At 38.0% G+C, this 22758-nt stretch overlaps 2 protein-coding genes across 3 annotated transcripts in view; both read right to left on the bottom strand.

Annotated features, from left to right (window-relative positions):
• Window positions 1-2371: 2371 nt before the first annotated feature.
• On the bottom strand, window positions 2372-13438 carry LOC310965581 (immunoglobulin-like and fibronectin type III domain-containing protein 1). The gene is made up of 24 exons (XM_083939268.1): window positions 13410-13438; window positions 10755-10826; window positions 10502-10624; window positions 10269-10405; window positions 10018-10117; window positions 9890-9931; window positions 9760-9805; window positions 9483-9666; window positions 9263-9376; window positions 8957-9119; window positions 8532-8804; window positions 7767-8420; window positions 7552-7676; window positions 7290-7431; window positions 6871-7164; window positions 6466-6762; window positions 6176-6355; window positions 5923-6051; window positions 5366-5674; window positions 5187-5272; window positions 4829-5021; window positions 4173-4469; window positions 2913-3239; window positions 2372-2807 (listed from the first exon to the last, which is right to left on the bottom strand). The coding sequence occupies exons 2-24, from the start codon at window positions 10804-10806 to the stop codon at window positions 2803-2805; spliced, it is 4272 nt and encodes a 1423-aa protein (XP_083795394.1). The 5' UTR covers window positions 10807-10826; window positions 13410-13438; the 3' UTR covers window positions 2372-2802.
• Window positions 13439-13970: 532 nt separating this feature from the next.
• Window positions 13971-22758, bottom strand: part of igfn1.1 (immunoglobulin like and fibronectin type III domain containing 1, tandem duplicate 1) — a 29293-nt gene continuing 20505 nt past the window's right edge. For both annotated transcript variants that reach the window (XM_083939266.1, XM_083939267.1), the window contains 12 exons: window positions 20426-20550; window positions 20122-20263; window positions 19639-19932; window positions 18354-18650; window positions 17733-17912; window positions 17513-17641; window positions 17109-17417; window positions 16735-16820; window positions 16450-16642; window positions 16073-16369; window positions 15428-15754; window positions 13971-15306 (listed from right to left, as the gene is read on the bottom strand). In XM_083939266.1, the coding sequence (XP_083795392.1) occupies window positions 15302-15306; window positions 15428-15754; window positions 16073-16369; window positions 16450-16642; window positions 16735-16820; window positions 17109-17417; window positions 17513-17641; window positions 17733-17912; window positions 18354-18650; window positions 19639-19932; window positions 20122-20263; window positions 20426-20550 (2384 nt within the window). In that variant the 3' untranslated portion in view covers window positions 13971-15301. The remainder of the gene's footprint in view (window positions 15307-15427; window positions 15755-16072; window positions 16370-16449; window positions 16643-16734; window positions 16821-17108; window positions 17418-17512; window positions 17642-17732; window positions 17913-18353; window positions 18651-19638; window positions 19933-20121; window positions 20264-20425; window positions 20551-22758) is intronic.

The following is a 22758-nucleotide window of genomic DNA, read 5'->3' as shown; positions in this document are numbered from 1 at the left end:
TGTGTGTAGATATTTCAAGCAGTGTAATAAAAGTGTATGTGTGCCCCAAGAACTCTGGCTGTTCTCAGGCATGGGAAGTTGATATGAGAGGCTTGATGTTCTTGAAGGCATTTATTGCACAAGGTCACTGAAGTCAGGAGCCTTGAATTCTATCCTGCAAAACAATGACAAACAACCTGACATTTCACAATGCAACACAACACAACATAGATGTTTGTAACCCCATATGGATGTTGGCAACCTTTTTTTTTTTCATTAACCATTTGTTCATAGAAAAGTCCAATTGTTACAATTAACTACACCATCTGACCAAGTTCTGAAAAAGCAACTGCAGTATCTATCTTTTTACATTATGTTGTCAAAGGAAGGTGTCTTTTAATTTGTCTGATTAAGGGAAACCTCTTCCAAAATGTATGTAAACAACAGCCAATATGTGCAATGTTTTTTCTAAGCGTAACACTACAAGGAATTGTGAAATACTGTTGGCATGGGGTTAGAGGCTTTTAAATGTCAAAGCCTAGTACAATAAACTCCCCATAAAGAGCTGTGTTTGTAGTAACTAGATGCCATGTGGCCACTGATAATATTAGTATCTCCTAGGACTTAACACAGGAAGATGCACAGTTGTTTGCAAGGTTGCACATGCAAATGAAATTTTTATCACTTATGACTGTCAATAATAGACTTGCCATATCCTGTGAAAGCGTTGCAAACACATGCTTGTACTAAAACAGAAATTTGAAGCCATATGACAGTTGGCAAAGAGGAAGTAGGCATTTATTATGCGTTTCCATTTTTTAACTCCACATGCACTAACAGTTTGCCAGGGCCATGTGGCACGCTTGATTATAAGGCACTTCATAGTCAGATGCTTGTATAAGTGTAGCCCAAAAAATATTTAGACAGAATATAAAGAAGAAACTTGAGGTATTTCTGGGGGCGAGCATTTGCTGTTAAAGAATGATGAATGGTTGGATTTTGCCGGAAGGCTAGGATAAATATGGGCAGAGACATGCCAGTGCCTGAGTCCGTTTGATATTTTGGATCATTGTAACCTGGCATGTTTTCGTGTTGTTGTTTTTTAAACCCCGCCAGAGGCATGGCTCTGTGGATGGCTCTGCTCACTTTGGTCCAGACTGAAAATATCATATAACTTTTGCATCGATTGTAACCTTTTGTTTTTTAATGAAATGTCTTGCCAACATCTGTATTGACATTACATTTGTTAAAAACATTCATGGTGCCCAGATGATGAATCCTAATGAATGCGTCGATCCCCTGACCATTCACCTAGCCCCACCATGAGGCTGACATTTGTTGTTCTGAGTGAAATGTCTTGGATGCATTGCAATAACATCTATTACAGACAATAACTTTTCGTCCAGCACCATCATTAGGTCAACATTTTAATTAATATGCGATTAGATCTACATTTTTATGTCAATATTATATTGATACTGTGATATGAGAACATATATTTCTTTTCCTAGTTTTGAAGGCTTTATTTCAGTAAGGTAGAGCCAGGCCAATATATCGGTTTGCTGATAATATCAGCCGGCAATGACCTTTTATAGACATATCAGTATCAGTGTGAATGTTTTCTAACATGTTCCTTTTGTTTTTTACAGAACATATAATGCAGACAGCAATGCTTGAGATGATATTGGAAAGTATTTCATAAAATATTAAGTTTATTTTATTTATTCTTATAGATAATCGGATCTTATTCTTATCGTTCAGAAGTTGACTGATACTGAACATTTTATATATATATTTAATTTCTAGAACTGGTTGAAGTACATGTGTAATGATAGATATTATTATTTAATATTTTATTTTTAAGTTATTTTATTAAGTAAAGCAGCCTTCTGAGTCCCTCAGCAGAGTCATATTGGTACATAGAAAAGGTCTTTATTCATTACAGCCAGCACCATATCGGCTGGAAATGAGTAATCTGTGATTCTTTCCCCTCTGAAATCGACAGTATTTGTCTCAAAAATTCATTATCAGTCCAGCCCTAGTAAAGTGATGTCATTTTACCAGACTATCCACGTAACTGATAATTATTTATCAAAAAACATTTTGTGACGTGCTGTTACTCAACCCTCTAAATAATGTAGCAATATCATTATGTAGGTATATCATCAAAACTATTGTGATATTTTATTTTCTCCATATCGCCTCACAGAGCTGCTAGAGTGTCTGTAGACGCTTCGTCTTGGTATACATCAAGTGACAACCTTGTGATTAAATTAAGATTAAAAGATAAGACGGTTCACTGTTAAACAGGAAGGATTTATTTACATTTTGGCATAATGATTAATGATTCAAACACTTTGCATACAAACACTTAAACATACTCTGTGTTAACAATTTTGTAATTTCAGCAATTTTCCATGAGATCGTAACTTCAGAGAAGCCAGCAGATTTTCTCTTATTTGGAAAACAGGAGAAAAAAACGACTATAATCACAGCTCAGGGGAAAAATAGGTCAGTACATTTGGGTGCAAGATTAGCATATAATTACTTTTGAATCTTGGATATCTCTTGTCAAAGTACTCTTTTCATCCAGTAGATAAGTAAGTTTGAAAAAAAAAACTAAATTAAGTTTGAATCCGTTTGCTGGATAGTTATCAAGAGCTCTTTCTCTCTTTCATCCTTTATTTTCTTCTCCACAGTTTATTCAAACAAAGACAGAGTAATTCACAAAAAAGCAGATTGCAAAACTGAAAAATCCTTTTTATATTCCATTCATTTTAAATGGAAGGGGCATCTTCAGGGGGTCAGGCCCATTGCATCATCCTAATCTGAGGGAGGGAGAGTAGGGAATTGTTAAAACATATAGCCAGAGGAGTAGAATTAAAGATGTAACAGAGCCATTTGAGTATATGTTTTTTTGTTGTCTTTTTTACCTTTAACAACAAGTTTAGTTGAACACTCCACTCTGCCCAGAAGGTTTTCTGCAATGACTGTGTAATCCCCGCAGTCCTTGGGCCCAACTTTGAGTATCACCATGGAGCAGACCCCGCATGTGTTTGTGATGTAGTAGTTGGTGTTAGTGTTGAGGCTGATGTTATTTCTGTACCAGGTAACATGGGGTCTAGGGTTTCCTGTCACTGCACAACTCATGTAGCACTCATAGCTCTCTGGAGTGTTGTGTGTTTTTAGCGGGACAGAGAATGAGGGAGGTGTCTCAAGGCTGCAGTTTTTAGACTCAGGAAGGTTCAAAGAAAAAGTTTCTGAAAGGATACAAGAGAAAGGAAGGAAACGTTAACAGCGTATCATACATAAGGGCAGATACCCTTTTTATTGCTACATTCATTTCATCATCTATTTTTAGATTCATTTATTTACCTTCAGTATCTATAGTTGAATCATGGTATAATACTTCATATGCATAAAGACAAACAAAACTGACATTGTCATAGAGTATGCTCTAGTCCATTTGCATGAAAGAGAGAAAACCTCTCACTTTCAGACTTAGAGTAGAAAGTTGATATTCTTTAATTGTCTTTTGGGAGGAAGACATTTATACATATGTCTAATCACTTATTTCCTGATATATTTGTACACATCTATGATAAATTGATTTCACACTAACAGTCCAAACCCCCTGCATCATTATCATATGACAAAGAAAAACTATGAATGCTAGAGGCTGGAAGCAGCAAATATTCGTAATAAAATGATTAATCGATGATGACGATAATTTTATTTGGCTAAACTACTTGACTTATTGTTTGCAGCTCTTTACTTATTTACTGTATCTATTCAGACCTGGCTTGGTGCCTTTTAAACTGCACTAAGGCTGAAACTAACAGTTATTTTCATAGTTGATAAATGTGTTCTTTACTTTTGCAGTTAATAATTTCAATATTTAGTCTATAAAAAACTGAACAAAATAGTGAAGCATGATTTGAGAGCCCAAAGTGACATCTTCTTGTCTTGTTTTGTCTGACTGACAGTCCAAAACCTGAATACATTTAAGTTCAAATTAAATCGAAAAACAGCAAATCCTCACATTTAAGAAAGTTTGTCATTTTTACTTTGAATTGCTGAAATGATTTATCAGTTATAAAAATTGTAGCCATTTAATTTTCAATGGATCAACTCATTTATTAATGGACTAATATTTTCAGCTGTAAATTTTGCATCACTTTTGATAAACCTGCCTTTTCTTCTCTTCACTTCCCAGATTGGTGACTCAGTGGGTTTGGAAATCCCCATGTCATTCTTGGTGTAGATGCGGAACTTGTACTGTCTGCCCGGCATGATATTGATGACAGTGTACTTGTTATTGAAGAGGTGGTCTGCCACAGTTTGCCAAGTACGCTTGACAGAATCACGCTTGGTGATCATGTAGTGCAGCCTGTCGTCTTTCTTCTCATCTGGAGAGGGAGTCCAAGAGACAGTCACTGTTCCCGACACATTCTCCTCCAGCTCCACAGGGCCAGGAGGCTTGGGGTCATCTGGAAACAAGTAGCAAAGGATTATTAATATATTGCTATGAGTGTTGCTCTCTTTAAAATTTCCCCACCAATCCCTTAAGTCCATAGTGTAGACAAAATATGATATAGACAATATTTTCTATATAGTGTAGGTATGTTTGTTTCATTTATTTAGTAAAGACTACATTTTCTTTACTCCTTACAGGACATAACTATTTTAAAAGTGTATTAATTCTAGAAATAAGAGAAGCATTTTTGCTTCCTCTAAAAACTATTTAAAAAAGATAATGCATATATCACATTGCAAACACACAAACCTTTGGTATTCAATCAACTTTTATTTGCCACAGATTAGTTGACATGTTCTTTTTTTACTGTACCTGTGATTCTTATCTCAACACTAGAGGTCTCCTGACCAACAATGTTCTTGACAATGATCGTGTAGACCCCACTGTCATGGCGCTCTGATGAAGGGATCATTAACTGCGATGATGTGTCTGTGGTGCTCACTGTCACATGCTTGGCAACAGGATGACCGTCCTTGAGCCATTTGATAGCTGGTATTGGAGAGGCCTGCCAACAACAGGAGATACAGGGCTAAGATGTGGGTTTCTACTTTTTCCTTTTTTTTTGTAGAGCAGCAGAGAAGCGTCTAATCTGTCACGTTAAACAGAACATTGAAGAAAACCTTTTTGTGTTTTTATGCTCCTAAGGTTTTGTATGAATATTATACTGAACCTGAAAGTTGAAGTTGACTCGAGCAGAGTTCCCAGCTTTCATTACCATGAAGTTCTTCATTTTCTTGTCAGTGAATTGAGGTCTCACTGTGACAATGTGGGAAGAGTTGTAAGTGATTCAATTAATGTAAAATGTATAAAATTCTGCCTAAAGACAGTTCACAATTTTCACAGACTCACCCGGAGGAGGCATGGCAATGATGTAGTTATTCAACTCCTGAGGCTCACCGTCTCCTCCTTCATTGGTGGCTACAACTCTTACCCAGTACATGGCCATAGACTTCAGACCCATAATGGTATAGGAGTTCATGATGATAGCATTGGAGTTACAGCGACCCCATTCTGGGTTTTCTGCTGGTCTGAGCTCCACAAAGTATCCTTTGGCCTCATCTTGGACCCCCTCCTCCTCTGTTGGTTTGCTCCAGCCCAGAGATAAGGTGGAGTAAGTGGAGTCTGTCACCTTGAAGTCAATAACTTTACCAGGGGGTTCTGAAAGTATAAACATTTAAACAGTTAGATTTGAGCAACATCCCTGCGATAGACTGGAGTCCTGTCCAGGGCGTATCCCGCCTCATGCCCAATGTCAACTGGCATCTGCTCCAGCGACCCCCCACCCCCACCTCCCATCCTACCCCGCGACCCTGATGGAAACAAGCGGTTGAATATGGACACATGGATGGATTTGAGCAACTGCCTTAAGATGACAACAATATAGCTTTTATTGGCTTTTTACTCACTCTTTGGATCTCTTGCAAAGACAAATTCAGAAGGCGCACTTGGCTCTCCAGCACCAGAAATGTTGATAGCTGATACACGGAACTCATACTCAATGCCTTCAACAACATCCTTCACTGCATACTTTTTCTCTGTTGATGTGTGAAAATGTATAGTTAAGACTGTAATATGCACAATACAGTATATTTATTTTCTTTTGCACATTTGCACTTGACAATGCTACATCAGTAATCAAACTCTTGACAAACATTGTACCTCTGATAGGCTCATCCGGTGGGTTGACAAGACCCCACAGATTACTGCCATTCTTGCGTTTCTCAACGTTGTACCCCAAAAGGTTTGTTCCTCCAGTATTAGTGGGTGCAGACCAAGCGAGATTAATGCAGTCTTTGAAAGCACTAATGATTTTTGGTGTAGAAGGAGGTCCAGGGTATGCTGAGAGAGCAACGAAATAGAAAATCACTCACTTTTTAATTGGCTCACACAAAGACTTTTGTATTTGAGACACTGAATCATTTTTTTTGTGTGCTTGAAAGAAGTCTCACCCTTTGTCCCTGCCTGAATGTCATCAGTCTCCATCATTTCACTGATGCCTTGATCAGTTTCCACCCTAATGTGGTAGCAGTACTTTCTGCCATGATCCACATCAGTGTCCCTGTATTTAGGCTCTGGGCCAATCTTGCCCAATTTCTTCCAGCTGTTTCGGCCAATTTGCTGGCGCTCCAGGATGTAGTCTGTGATAGGGGAACCGCCATTGTCTTTGGGAGTTCTCCATTTGAAGTCAATGCAAGTTGAAGAACTTTCAATGATATCCACAGGGCCCAGGGGTGGTGTTGGTTTATCTGCAGCAAGATAAATGAATAAAGAACAAACACACTCATATCCACAATCTTATATTATGTATATAACCTACACATAAATGAAGAAGTTCTCAAGCATACAAACCTTACCTAACACAACGAGCTGCGCGGTGGCCTCAATGGTTCCACATTCATTTTTTATTTTAATTTTAATTTCTCCTGTGATTTTGCGTTGGCATTTGGTAAGCAGCAGGCGGCTGTGTGAGGAAGACTTCTCGATTTTGATATGGGTGTCCTCCAGCAGCTCCTCGCCCTCATTGTACCATTGGATCTTCATGGGTTCCCGGCCAACAAAGGGCAGCTTGAAGGCGGCATCTTTCCCAGTTTTAATTATGACAGGTTTTCTGAACTCGGTGAGGTCATCAGGGTTAATTCTGGGAGGATCTAATTGAAACAAAACACACAGTTTCAAACAAAGACTTTTATGCTGAGCTAAAATAGTGTCCTACAGATTTTCACAGCTGCTGTCCTTTTGTTTGTGTACCTCAAATTAATTATGATTACAGTACCTTCAACGCATAGTGCAGCTTCGGTTTTACGCCCGTCCGCTTCACATCGATACTTTCCAGCATCATCTTCTTTGCAGTTTTTGATCATTAGTTTACGACAAGTCCCATCTTTAACAATACAGATATCATCTGTAGCCATTATCTGAAATGCACACACACACACACACACACACACACACACACACACACACACAACCACACACAGATGTAAACACTCAGAAGGTTGAAGATGAAAGCTTCTCCTTAATCAAATCTTCCTCACCTCTTTCCCATCTTTGTACCAGACTTCGTCACACTCCTCGCTGCTTAGCCTGCAGACCAGTTCTGCATCAGTACCAATGATTGCGGTTACATCTGACAGTCCACCGGTGAAGTATACTCCGGGGTCTAAGTTGAAATACAACCTTATTTTTGAAGCAGGAATATATGGACAACAAAGCGGTACTTAGAATATAATAAATATGTTCTGATGCATACCAATGACTGTATCAGGGACAAGTGGGCCTTCTCTCACTCTCTTTCTTTTCTCTTGAACAGGCTCCTCTTCTTCAGTATCAGCAGCTTCAGCTGGAGCCTCTCCCTCCTTTGCTTGTACTTTCTGCTTGGGTTCTGATGAGGTAGGTTCAGCCGATTCAGACATTTCTTCTTCCAGTCCATCCTCTTCCTCATACTCTTCTTTATCATACTCTTCTTCATCCTCTTCATCCTCTTCCTCCTCTACAGTGGTTGCTTCTGCTTTATCCGTGCCTTCTCCTGCTTCTGCTTCTGCTTTTACCTTTTCCTTTGCCTTTGCCTTTGCCTTTGCCTTTGCCTTTGCCTTTGGCTTGGCTTTAGTTTTGGCTTTGGTTTCAGCTTTGGCATCAGCTTTGACATCAGCTTTGGCTTCAGCTTTGGCTTTGGCCTTTACTTCTGCTTCTGCTTTTGCTTTAGCATCAGCTTCTGCCTTCTCAGCTGCCGCCACAGCAGCTGCTGCTTCTGCCTCTGCCTTTGCCTTTGAAACCAACTCGTCTCTCTCTTTCATTACCTTAGAATGTTGCTCCTGAGCAATCTTCAAAAGTTCAGCTCCTCCGCCACCTGCTCTGGTCGTTTTGCGAGCTTTCTTCTTTCCATGAGAGTTTGGATCCTTGTCAACTAATGAAAATTACACAGTACCAGGCCGAAAATGTTAAATGTTTTATGGGATTTTTTTTTAATATTTGATAAACTTGTGTTGAACAGGAAAGACTGAAAAGATACAATTACCTTCTACTATCAGCCAGGCACTGCAGGACTTTAGTCCCGTCACAGCTGCATAAATTCCTTTGTCCAGTGGCATGCAGTCCTTCACCACCAATGTGTGAATCAGCATGTCCTCTGAGACAATGATGTCATATTTGTCCCCTTGCTCTAGTGTGACATTCTTTCCCATCCAATTTATCTTTTTCAGGGGCTGTGAGAGGACACACTCAAATACAGCATCCTCTCTTTCCTCTGCTTTCACATCTTTGATTGCGACCAAGAAGTCCACAGGAGGAGCTGGACGAAGCACAAAATTAAAATTACCATAACATTGTATTTCAAAACTCCTGTTACAGGACAACTCATAGCTCTTTTTGACTGTTGTATTGGCATTGTGTACATGTTAGTGTGTAAAGTGTGTAGATAATTAATTTGGTGCATCATCTTACGTTTGAATTCAGTTGAGAAGATCTTGACTCCATCCACTTCCACTTGATATAATCCTGCGTCATCTGGGTCAACACCATTAATGCTAAACACAAATTTCTTCCCCACTTGTTTCAGTCCATGTTTTACTTCTGTGTCCAAATCAAAAGGAATCATAACTCCATCCTGTTAAAACATTAGCAGGCAAAAGTGTTGCAGAATATGAATTTGACTGAATGCTTTTATTCAATGTAATCAGTATTGAGATATGAATATGCAGTACATATTAATACAATAAACTTTAAAAAATGCCAAAATAAACATCTCACCTTGAATAAAAAGATTTTGCTTGTAGGGTCTTTAAGTGACATTTCAAGTTCAAACTCTGCATCACCGTCATCCTTCAACTGAATGGGCTTTAGGTTGCATAGCCTTTCAACAACCTGTAGAAATTGGAATTAGAAAAAAACGAAAATACTTTATAGTTTGCACTTGTACTACAGCTGTGTTGGTGCATTACATTTGCATTTAAATGAAGCTGAAACATACCCTTTCCTGCTCCTGCTCCCTTTCTATCTTCCTCTCACTCAGTTTTTTGAGCATCCCACGGAAATCAGTGACACCATACTGAGCACATATGGACTCATAATCCTTCTTGTCTGCACTCATCAACAGATCCCAAAACTTTTCATCGATTTCTGTTTTTTTCTCTTCTTTTGGCTCAAGGTCAACCCTATAAAAGGAAAAAAAGGTAAAACGCTTTAAGGTAATAATCATACATGGCTAGTATAAGACACTTTTACCCATTCGTGAATTTGCTTCTTACCTATTTCTTAAGGCCTTTTTGAAGTCCTCAGCAGTCTGTCGGACAGCTACAACAAAACCAGTAGTAAGTTTACAACTTTGATTAAATGGCTGCCAATGGCCTTATTATTGATTAAAGGTAGGCTGTGTACCTGTTCTTGATTCTTGCATGGCTCTCGTCTTTTTAAAGCCAACTTAAATGGAGGAAAATGGTGAGCCAGATGTATCTTAATAATTACTTTTAATTTAATGTATAATGAGATAAAAGTAAGTAACTTACCCTCAATAACATTAAGTGTAGCAGTTACAACCGCTTTTCCATATTCATTTCTGGCAAAACACTTGTAGGTATCAGCATGATCCACCGTTACAGCAGTCATCTATTAATCAATACATGATTATCAGAATTGTGCAAAAATAGTGCAAGATGGCCTGCTGATCATTTTGATGAATTTGTTGATCCACCAGTCTTTTGTAAATCATTTGTTATTTGAATTAACATTACTTATGACACATGGTCAATGATCTCACCTGTAGTTGGTATTCACCAGAATTTTTTTCTTGGATGATTTTGTATCTTTCTTCATCTATTTCTCCATTATTTCTCACCCAGGTCACAGTCGGTGTTGGCTTGCCAGTAATGACTGCTCTGAATATCGCCACTTTTCCTACATAAATGGCAACAATATTGTACCATGATGTCATTATCAAAACCAGAAAGAACTCAAGTCATGCATGTGATTAGATGTGGTATTTCACTCTACCTTCTTGAATAGTCAGAGCAATGGGTTTCCGAGTGAAATCTGGGGTGCTGGTGCCTTCAGGTAGTTCTTCCACATACTGGGTGATCATAACTCCAGGCACCGCTGACTTCTTTTTAATTTTCACTGTCATTAAATTAGATAGATTGCATGATTTACAAATTTATGAAGAACTTAAATTTAGTTTTAATCACATATCTTATAGTTTGGGAGTAATTTGCAATTAAAGACGCACATTCAGACTCTTGGTACTTACCCTGCCCTGGAGCAGTTGGCTCCTCCTCCTTAGCTTTACGTATTTTAAACATTTTGATTTAGACAACAGCTTCTGTGAATGCAAAAACATTACAATGTGATTTTAAAACACTTAATACTTAAAATTGTACTACGTAAGATTTGAGATATGTTATATCTAGCAGCCTCTTTGGTGGTAAGATTTAATTGCAGGTGAGCCTGTTCTTTCAGAGCCCTCCATCTTTGCATGTTCATGGTCACTATGTGTGTTGATTATTTTTTAATTTTTTGCTCATTTGTAAACTTAATTGAAACACATTCACCTCTACTTCCAGTCCGTCCCCTAAATGTCCCCTTCTTAAATCCACACACACACACACACACACACACACACACACACACACACACACACACACACACACACACACACACACACACACACACACACACAGACTCACACACACACACATACACAGACACACACACAGATGTTCCTACTATACTTCTGCCCGTCCTACAAGCCTGACTCAGAGGATGGAATTTCCTATTTTTGATTAGTGAACGCAGCATAACTGTTGGCGATGATCTGGGCAGGGAGACCAACCGCTGTCAGCAGTGTCACTAATATGGCGGCCTATTTACTAGGAAGGGAATGTCGCCACCAACATGGATATTGCAATATTACAGCAAAAAGGCAAGATAAGTGCTTTCATTAGTGGGTCATATGATCAATTACCATTGTTTTAACTCACTCTTTGATAGATATTAACTTAAAAGGCTATTAAAGAGATGGAAATCTTATGGAGTACAACTTCAATAAGGCAACCTTCAATAAGGCAGCTCACTCATATACCATTTTGATTGGTCTTCACATTGATGGTTGCTTGGATTTTATCATTTTTAAGGGTTATTTTCTAATGTGTCAGTGCCCAATATATCCAACAATCCATATGTGGTCTGAAGCTGTAAGCATTGACCATGTCAGTAAACATGAGAATCTCCATCTGTCTGACAGACCGTTCAGTTCTTCCAGATGTTCTGAATCACTTATTGTTTTAACTAGTGGCAGCATTATGGCCACTTTTACAACATGTTGATGCATTTTTAAGTAAAGCCCATCATTTAAGAGACAGTTAAGATGTAATGGGACACAATTTATTCCTCTCTCCAAAAGTTAAAGATAATAATATGGGATGTGTTGCATTGTGAGTCAGTGTTAAACTATGAGATCTATATTGCAAATAGTATTAGGATACCTGAGTTAGTAACCCTATCTGTGCTATGAATGAAAGGATGCCTGTGTTCACAAAATACTCAACATTCCCTTTGTAGATTCCTGAAAGTGGCTGGCCTTATTTTACAGGCAGTAGGTCACATAACTCATAAAACATCAATCATGACTCAGGAAGTGACGCAAGTGACTGACCATAAATGTAACATGAGTCATATCCATTTTTTTTAATCTTTCACATAGGTTTTGCTTCTTTTTGGCCCTGAATTAACATAATGTAAAAAGATAAAGTAGAAAAGGTAGTGAAACATGCAAAGATTCAAATCTGGGTGCTATTTTTCTTAAACCATAAAATGGGCATTTGATGATCATATGTGACCCTAATCACTTTCAGAATTCATAATTAACTTCTCCAAAAGTGTATAGTTGCTTAGACTCCAGTATTGCTTTGTTGTAGGAGAAGCTTCAGTCAGAGCTTGTCAAAACTTGAACATGTACGTACTTGAAAAGCAAATACTCAGAAACATTTTAGCAACTATGGTAAGATTTTTATTTGAGAGGTAGAATCTAAATGACATTCTTAAGTGTAAATAACACAGGAAAGGCTCAAATATAAACTGATATTAGCAGTCTTTCTTCACCATACTTCTGCTAATCTTCCTTGATTTTTACAGTTAATATTTTATTTTTGCAGTAAATTTTACAGTCACTTAAGCTGTTAATGTTTAATTCAATTAAAATATACCTTGCCAAGTATTGTCAGTTGATGAAGTGTCTGCATATTTAACAGTTTTTCCTCGCTGCACTGCTGTAAAACTATTTTTGTCTGAGAGAGAAAATAACTTTGCCAAGGGTGTGTCCTGATTTATGAATAACCTGTCAGTTCTATGCCCTAATTTCGAGCTGAGTGTAATAGCAGAACCTATACTTTTACTTTGTGGTTTCTTATGTGTTAAAAAAAACGAAGAACAGTATCACATTAAACCTTGGCAACACACTGTATCCCAAATTTTTGTAGCAGCAAAGTGTAGGGACAAGTTTTGAAAGAGTTTTGAGTCTTGCACAATCATTAGTCTAATCATGATCTTTCTTCAACATTTTCCTGTTTTGTATTATTTTTCATAAAGCTTAGATAATTATTTTACCTAAAAAAAACATTCTTCTTTAACAACATTATAACAACTCATCAAATTGGTTCTAATCCTATGAAATTGTAGAGATACTGAAATCAATTAAACTGCTGTCATTCAATTGGACATCTCACTGAGGCTAACCAGTGAGATCTCACTACCATTTATACCTTAGGTTCATTCACAGTAATATACTAGTGACAGACGAGCACATATAACATGTACATATTTACATAAATTTGCATACAGAATGAAGATTTTCATCAAATATCCAACCAAATTATGACTTTTCCCAGTACTTGGTAAATGTACTTACTATTTGTTTTTCCGAGTGAGCTGCAATTCTCTGCTCTCTGTTGCCAACCAGGTTCCAGCTGATTCTTGAGTGTGGGCTCTTGGTTTTGAGAGGCAATAAAGTCTTTCAGAGACACTCATGAGCAACGTAACCCCTGGTGGCTCCTGGGGATAGGTTTACCGACATACAATTTGGCCCTAAAGTGCAATAGGTCATTTAAGGGGGGGGGGGGGGGGGGCACCACCACCACCAGAGGTTCTGCAGGAGTGAAGCTTTCTAATCCCTCCCTCGGAACTGGAATTTCAGTAGCAGGGTGCTTTTGGCTGCTCTTATTAAAAAGGCAAGTCTCATGAGAAGTGTCATGGACTGAGCTTCCTCTCCATTAGCTTAATTTTAGGGCGCCTGATTTTCATGCCAACATTTAACAAGAGGTAAGTGTCAATTAAATTTTGATTCTGATTTGTTTTTGTTTTAAGCTCCTTGCATTAGTTTGTCTTAGTAATGTTTATAAAACATATTTATAAATGTCAGAATTAATGGACCATAATATCACTCAGAAAGTAGATCCCAAAAATGAGACAATTTGCGCGTAAACTTCTTATTTATTTATTGACACTGCTACGGACATAATTGACGAAAAGTCAATAAAACAAGCTGATTTTACTGATATTATCTGTTTCTGATATTAATGAGCCACAAGCATTTGTTTTATTTCTTTATAGACTGGAGCAGAAAATAAATAATTTACATAGTATTTTGACATTGTACTTCACTTTGAAACTGAGAGGTGTCATCCTGCACTGGTTAGACGTGTTGGGCCAGGATGCAACTGTTGACCCTCTCTTCTTCAGTGACTCTAAACTTGGACTAATGTCTGACCTCACAAAAAAATCTGCTCAGAGAGGTAATACAAGAACACTGCACATAAATTATTCACATCAACCTTCATGGAGCTAAACAAGTGGTATGAATTTTGATACTTGCTTGCTATGTCAAGCCTTGAACTGTGGCCACAATATATGCTTAAGTCTACCATCATACAAGTCCATTTTTGAATATTCATACACACTATTAAGTGTTAATAAGTGTTTTTAAATTTGACATGTAGGTCAGATTGAAAATGTCAAGTCACAATAGCAGTATGAAATATTTATTTACACTAAACCCACACAATTTTCATATGAATAATAGACTATCAGTCAGTATCAAATACATTTTTCATGTCAGTATTTTTTGTGATTTAAGTTTCACTTAAGGGAAATATTCTAAATCCACAGTTATGTATATTTTTGCTGTTTAACATGCATATTAAACTAAACTAAAAGATGGCCGAGCCTTTGCAGTTGCTGCTCCACAACTGTGGGGCCAGTTGCCATTTGTTATCAGATGTTCTCCTTCCATCTCTGTTTTTCTAGGCTAAAGAAACATTTTTATTCACTGACCCTTTTTCTATTACCATGTCTAAAATTCTGTTTTGGTACATTACTTTTTATTGTTTGTTTATACAGCACTGTGTGCTTTCTGTACAGCACTTTGGTGTTTAAATGTGCTCTTGAAATAAACTTTACTGTTACCATCGTTAAAATATGCCATTATGCACATTCGTATTTCAAGCTCCCATTTCTATTAAGATTGCACAGTTAAAGTCAAAACAAACAACACTCATTTTTTTTATTTAAGCAAAAATTTGTATGCCTAAGACTTTATTTTGAATAAATTTGAATAAACATCAGTCTGTATATGAATTTGTCAAATAGTTATCTTCTAACGAAAGTATCATTGGCAATGTTAAATGATCATTCACTCTACATTTGACAGGGTGCTGAACTCCAAATATGCTGTACGTAAATTAAAACACTAACATAGTTTCTTTAAGCATTTTAGAGCAATTTTACCATCTTCAGTGTGTTTGATTATTCTGGGGGGGGGGGAAAGAGAGGCAGTTATTAGCAACATATTTCAAAGATCATAACTGCATAACAATGCAGAACATTGTGACAGCTTCTTTAAGAACAAGTTACTCTCTGGTCAAGATTTACCTCTGACTGTCAGTTTAGTGGAGCACTCTGCCCTCCCCAAGGAGTTCTCTGCAACAACTGTGTACTCTCCGGTGTCATTAGGGCCAACCCTCAATATGAGCAGAGAACAGACTCCACAGGTGTTGGAGATGAAGTAGTTAGTGTTGGTGTTCAGACTGATATTGTTGCGGAGCCATGTCACATGAGGTGTCGGATCCCCTTTTACAGCACAGCTCATGTAGCATTCATACCCTTGAGGAGCACTATGCATTTTCAACGGGACAAGGAACCTGGCAGGAGACTGGAGATCACATGTCTTCGTTTCTGGCAGTTTCAGAGAAAACTTTTCTGGGAGAAAGTAGATATGAATTGCACCAAATTATTTATGTGATCATCTAACAGGAAGACATGCCTGATTGACCTGAGTATGATCCTATAGGTACAGAATAATTGGAAATGTACAGGTACAGTGAATTCTGGCCCTATTTATATACTAGTCCATATTGAGGATACACAGACAGCTTTAGTGCTTTAGTGCATTCAAGAGGCAATACAGTATGTACTTAACAAGCCTGTGTCTTGGTGAAAAATGCAATTCCTTCAAATACAGATACAGTATTGGTCTATTTTTTAAGACAAATAGGGGAGTCATTGGCATTTACATACCTTTTTTGCAAGAAATCAGCCACTTTTGGGATTCAGAAGGTTTGGAGGAGCCCATGTCATTCTTTGCATAGACTCTGAACTGGTATTCTCTGCCCGGCATTATGTTGCACGCTGTGAATCTGTTGTTAAAGATGTGATCTGCAATGGTGTGCCATGCTCTTTTACTTGAATCACGCTTGGTCACCATGTAGTGCAGCCTGTCGTCACGTTTCTCATCTGGGGATGCGTCCCATGAAATGGTTACAGTGCCAGGCACGATTTCATCAATCTCCACAGGACCTGGTGGCTTCGGCTCATCTGGGGTTCAGATACAAACAAAATGGAATATGAGGAAATTATTTATACAGTGAGTATGTACAGTATTTTACCAAACTCACCTGTGACCCTAATTTCAATGCTGAATGAGTCTTGGCCGACAATGTTCTTGACAATGATAGTATAGATTCCAGTATCTGAGCGTTCAGCAGAAGCGATCAGAAGCTGGGATGTTCCCTCTGTATTATTGATGTTCACCTTTTTAGACACTGGCCCTCCATCTTTCAGCCAGATGATCTCAGGCCAAGGTGAGGCCTACAAAGAATATCAAAATGTAATCGTTTTGTCAAAGCTGTCAGAGGAAGAAATTACATATAGAAAGTCATCTAAATTACTTCTTAAATTACCTCAAAGTTAATGTGGAATCTTGCAGAATTTCCTGCTCTCACCACCATGAAACTCTTGATTTTGGCATCAGTGAATCGTGGTCTTACTGGGTGAACAGAAGGTTAAGAGTTGGTCATTAATTTTGTTTTGTTTTCAAGGATTAAGGGCAAACCAGAAAAATCATACTTTTTTTATAGTACAATGTATAGTGCTGCTGCAATCATATGTGTTCTACATTTGACCTGGAAAAGGATTTATGACTGACCCAAATCATCATTGCATTTTTTGGATTGTACAAATCAGGCTTCAATGACAAACATGCTTAGGTTTGTGGAGTATATCAATCTCTTAAAAAACTAAAGTCAGGATTTTAACTTTGAAGTGATTTTCTTACCAGGAGGGGGCATAGCAAGGATGTAATTGTCCAGCTCTTGTGCTTCTCCCTCTCCTCCATCATTAGTAGCAATGATTCTCACCCAGTACATGGCCATTGACTTCAAGCCTTTCACTGTATAGAAATTCAGGGTTATCGCGTTTGAGTTGCAGCGATCCCATTGTGTGTTTTCTGCAGGCCTGATCTCCACAAAGTATCCTTTGGCTTTATCCTCAACACCCTCAATCTCCTTGGGTTCGGCCCAACCCAGGGACAGGGTTGTGTAGGTGGAATCTGTTACTTTAAAGTCTATGACTTTACCAGGATGCTCTGTAACACATGATTCATATTGAGTGCTGCAATCTGTAGGCTGTATTAAGTGTTGATGAAATACTGATTGTTAACATCCCTAAATGTTCACCTACTTTTAGGGTCTCTGGCAAACACAAACTCAGATGGTGAACTGTGTTCACCCGCTCCAGAGTTGTTGATTGCTGACACACGGAATTCATACTCCATGCCCTCAATCAAATCTTTAACTCCAAATACCTTACCTGTATGGGGAAAAATGCATATGCAGTATAGGAATTACATCAGTAAACAGACATGCACTTTTGTGACATAATGTATGAATAATAGAGTAACCTTTGATCATCTCATCATGTTTGTTGACTGCGCTCCACAGGTTGCTGCCCTTTTTGCGTTTCTCAAGGTTATATCCAAGAATATTGGTTCCTCCAGTGTCAGATGGAGGAGACCAAGAGAGGGTGATGCATTTCCTGAAGGCAGTTACAACCTTTGGTGCTGATGGAGGTCCAGGGTATGCTGTACACACAAAAGATTGGGATTTGTAAATACATGTTTGCGTACTGTGGGAGAATTGATTGTGATGTTGGAAATGCGAAGGTTTGTTCTCAAGAGTCACAGCTGAAAGTCGGCCTCATCTGTGTGATTTCATGAGATAACTGATGGTAAGGGCTTTGTGATGTCAGGATGATTCTCAAGGCTAGTTGGTGAACTACTGTAGCCGGTGAGAAAATGGCTAATGTGCTAGCGCTTTGCAGTCACAATCACCCTCTGAGCTTCTTTCTGGTCTGTGTAAGGTGACGTTTGTTCCCCCCTGGGATGTTTTCAGGATTGTTTATTTCCCATCGGTGTGATTCATTGAAATTTCAAATTACTGTGAAATTATGTGTGGTGGGACTGGCCTTTACTAAAAAGTGATATTTCTAAGATAACATATATATAATATCTGTCTGAGTTTACCTTTTGTTCCGGCTTGAATGTCCTCTGTTTCCATCAGCTCACTGGTGCCCATTTCAGTCTCCACTCTGATACGATAGCAGTATCTCTTGCCATGGTCTACATCATTGTCCCTGTATTTGGCCTCTGGACCAATGGGCCCCACCTTCTTCCAGGTGTTGCGGCCAACTTGTTGTCGCTCAAGGATATAGTTGCCTATCTTGCAGCCACCGCTGTCTTTTGGGGGCCTCCACTTGAATTCAATAGCTGAGGAGGAGGCTTCAACAATCTCCAGAGGTCCCATTGGAGGAGTGGGTTTATCTGTCAGAAAGAAGTATATATTATATTAATCTGTGGTGAACATGTTTCCTAATAAGAGCATACAAATAGACCTGGGCAATAATTCAATATGATAACTAATCGTCTTTCAATAGAGTCTTATCGTGCTGAAATCAAGATATCGGAATACACCCTACCATTATCCAAATTGACAATAACAAGCACATTAACTGAAACTTTTTAGAAAATTTTATCTGAAATATCTGATCAAATATAATTTGAAAATTGCAGTTTTGGTTCTATAATCAAAATCATCAGATATATATCATCAAAACCATATAAACATGTTCTACAGTACATATTTGCTATATAGTGTATCACTGTTTTAGCTGTGTTACAGCAAAATTTATATCATTTGGATGGCCTTTTACATTCTAATCCTTGCACATTATGTTCATTTTGCCCTAAATTTCTTAACTACCTGAGAGGCAGCCCAACAAGTCCATTACTGAGTTCTATTGTTCCATTGAACATCAATAGAATTGAACTCCATTGCATTTGGTAATCAACTTGTGTGGGCTGCCTCTCAATATAGACGTAGCAAACAGTCTTTTGTTATAAACTCTGGGTTAGCTCACTACATTGTTGGTGCTTTGTTTTTATGTGTAGTGACTGTTTTCATGCTACTGCAGAGGTTTAGTGCTATTATGAGCACTCTGCCCCAAGCTACTCAGTTTAAGCCATGTCTGGCTGCTACGACTGTCCAGGATTTCTCTGTTAAAAGGTAATAACTTACAAACTTGACTCGATGGCTTATTCAATGTATATTCATGCTGAAAAAGACTGTGTGGTCCAATTTTGCCAGAGTTACACTTTAATAGACTATTTATTGAATTACCAGAAAACATACAGTATATTGTGATATATATCGTTATCGAGATATAAAAAGGTTCATATAAGGATAGAAGATTTTGGCCATATTGCCCAGCCCTACCTACAAAAATCTGTAAAATAATATTAGTATACATACCTGTTACAATAAGCTGGCTGAAGGCCTCAACAGTGCCAAACTCATTTTTGAGTTTCATCTTGACTTCACCACTGTCCTTGCGCTGCAGCTTGGTTAGAGTCAGACGGCTGCAACCCTCAGAGTTATCTAACTTGATATGCGATTCTTCTGAAAGCTCTTCACCCTCTAGGTACCATTGAATTTTTATAGGTTCCCGTCCAATGTAAGGTAGTTTAAAGGTAGCTTTTTGTCCTTTTTTCACAGTTACAGGGGTTGTAAATGCTTCCAGGTCCTTAGCAGGAAATCTGGGTGGGTCTAAAATGATTGGTAAAACAATACAGAAAGGTCAAGCAGTGTCATGCTATCTAGTTATGCACTTAAGATAAAATATAGAGTAATATGTATTAAAAACATTTTTCATCACAACCACGGCCCGTGGGAACTCTCTGTGTGATGCAACCCCTTTATACAAGTGAGAAATTTAGCTTTGAAATGTGTTTTTACCTTCAACAATAATCAAGGACTCTGTCTTCCGTCCATCTGCTTCAAATTTATATTTTCCAGCAAATTCCTCAGTGACTTTGTGAATTTTCAGCCTGTGGAAACTTCCGTCTTTTGAAATGGTTATACCCTCAGATGATTTAATCTGGAAAAGACAAACCGATTTACTAACTGTAACACAGCAAATATGAATAAAGTTTCATCTGAAGTTCACATATAATACATGATAATTGACAATTCCTATTTGGCTATATTTCTGCAATCACATCAAAGCCTATAAGCATACACATTAAGACCCTGGGCTTACCTCATTCCCATCTTTGTACCATATTCCCACACATTCTTCACTGCTCACTTTACACTCCAGCTCTGCAGCTTCTCCAACAATGGCTTTGCAGTCAGAAAGTCCAGCATGAAAGTGAACTCCTGGGTCTGAGGATTCATGAACCAGAGTTAGTGAATGTACACAGCCAGCAGCTGACATCTGCATACAAGTTTTTGCTGAGTTGCTTCAACTGTTTGTAATGCATCTATGTATGGGTGTGTACACTTACCTCCAGTCAAACATACACAATTTCTTTCTGCATTTTTGTTGGTATCATGTATTTTATAATGATTAATAAATACATGACAAAATGCAGATGTGATGCCAAAAAATATACTTGAAGACACTATATAAGGGACGTAAGAAGAGCACATTTGGCATTTATTGGAAACTTGATGAAAATGTTTTCTTGATTAGTGCATAGCTTGATTATCTGAGTGGTCTTCTTCAAATAGAAAATCTGCAGTTGAACTCATAAGAATATCATCACCGAACTAAGGCTTTCATTTGCCTCTGTTCACTTAGTTACTCTTGAAAGAATGTCCCACTCGACTGCCATTTCCTTGGTCAGTGGAAGAAATAAGCATTTTGTGTGGTTGATCTGAATTTCGATCTTCAGTGTGGATGAATTGATTTTAGAGCGTGACCATCCTCCAATGTCAGCTTGGGTTGTCTTCAATCTTCAAATAATGAAAGAGTGTCTACACACAAGTGTTGCAGTTGTTGCATCAAGAACATGATCAGTTCTGTGTTCACTCATTTAAATAATTAACCTCAATGCACCGACTCATCCTGAATTAACATTTAAAAAGGCAAGCGACATTGTTAACGCCAAGCACATTTAAACATTATTTACACACACACACGCAAACACATGAATATTGCCTGATGATATCCAACCTGTAGGTCATAGAAATACCATTTTATAACCAATGCCATTCTATTGTATACAAAACATAAGATTAAAGTATGATTCGATTCACTTCACTCACTGTGTGCTATAGACAAAAACCATTAGTACATCAGATTTGATTAGCATTTAAAGGCACTATCTAGATGATATCAACTCCTGCTGAACTCTGATCAATCTAAAAGGTTATTTAACCAATTAGAGATCAAATTTAGCATTTTGCTCTGTAGCCACACACACTTAATACATTAACCCCTCTAAAACCACTGGAAAAGTCATCTGCTCATCAAATGACTTTATTCAGTGACAGTGCTTCCCATGCAGCAGTTAATGTAGCTCCAGTGATCTTACCACTAACCGTCTCCATGATCAATGGGCCTTGCAGTGTACGGCCTGAATGCTTGCCAGCTGCTGCTGGCTCACCATCGCCTGCACCTTCACCATTTTCAGGAGATTCATCACAGCCTGCTGCTGGCCCAGTGCCAATCACCACTGGCACCACTCGGGCCGTTTTTGGTTTGTTTGTTTGTTTGTTTGTTTGTTTGTTTCCGTTTTCGGGGTATCATCGTAATAACCATCAATCCAATGTTTCTCATTTGGTGTTGGATATGCCTTGCAAATAACATTAATGAAAACAGTAACAATAATGTCAACATAGATGAAAACAAGATGAACAGCAACAACATAAATAACAAACAATGACTTCAATACAGAAGAAGAGGGTGGTGGAAAAGGTGATATTCAAGATTGGTTCTATAATTGTGCCACTGTCAAGTGACCACAAATGACCTGTCCTTCAGTTAAACTGAAGTAAATGTAACACTTCAGGTATATGCTATATTGCTTTCTTTTTGATACTGATGAGTAATTTGCACTTTTGTTTTTCTCAGACATAGTGTTTCATTCATGAAAAAGAGATGCTCTCACTGTAGGAAAAACGAGTATGAGCTATCTTACCTGACAGAAGTGATTGAGAGCGCTGGTCAGAGGTTGAGACGTCACAGAGGTGTGGCCTAATTTGTCTACTATTTTTGAGTGAGGAATTGAAATAAAAAAACTTTTTAAAACTCTATGTTTTAAATACAGACCTTTGTATAAATTATCCAGTAAGTTTGTTATTATATTTTGAGTTAATGCGTTTTTTATTTCCCAAAGTATGTTATGACTGGGCTCAAATTAAAAACATCACCTTTTACACCCCTCTCTTACATGACAAACTTGTACATGAATTAAACAAGGTATTTATAACAACAAAAAAGACAAACATGTCTACAAACATGAAAGCACACACATTAGGGTTGGGCAATGTCTACTGAATAGACTGTATGTCAACTTCATCCTTACTGAGGGTAGATTGGGTGGTCACTTAATGGGCCACTTGTATCTTGTATAAAAGTGCTCTAAT

Source organism: Echiichthys vipera (genome assembly GCF_963691815.1).
Source record: "Echiichthys vipera genome assembly, chromosome: X".
Classification (NCBI taxonomy): domain Eukaryota; kingdom Metazoa; phylum Chordata; class Actinopteri; order Perciformes; family Trachinidae; genus Echiichthys; species Echiichthys vipera.
The sequence above is the reverse complement of the archived record's forward strand: the minus strand, read 5'-3'. Positions and strand labels throughout refer to the sequence as shown.

What these genes read in the sequence shown, in the direction of transcription:
- LOC310965581 (XM_083939268.1), bottom strand. Translation starts at nt 10,806, where the DNA reads ATGTTTAAAATACGTAAAGCTAAGGAGGAGGAGCCAACTGCTCCAGGG. An exon ending in TGTCCCTGATACAGTCATTG is followed by an intron (nt 7,677 to 7,766) that starts GTATGCATCAGA and finishes ATTTCAACTTAG; the next exon opens with ACCCCGGAGTATACTTCACC. An exon ending in GGAAGTGAAGAGAAGAAAAG is followed by an intron (nt 3,240 to 4,172) that starts GCAGGTTTATCA and finishes GTATCCTTTCAG; the next exon opens with AAACTTTTTCTTTGAACCTT.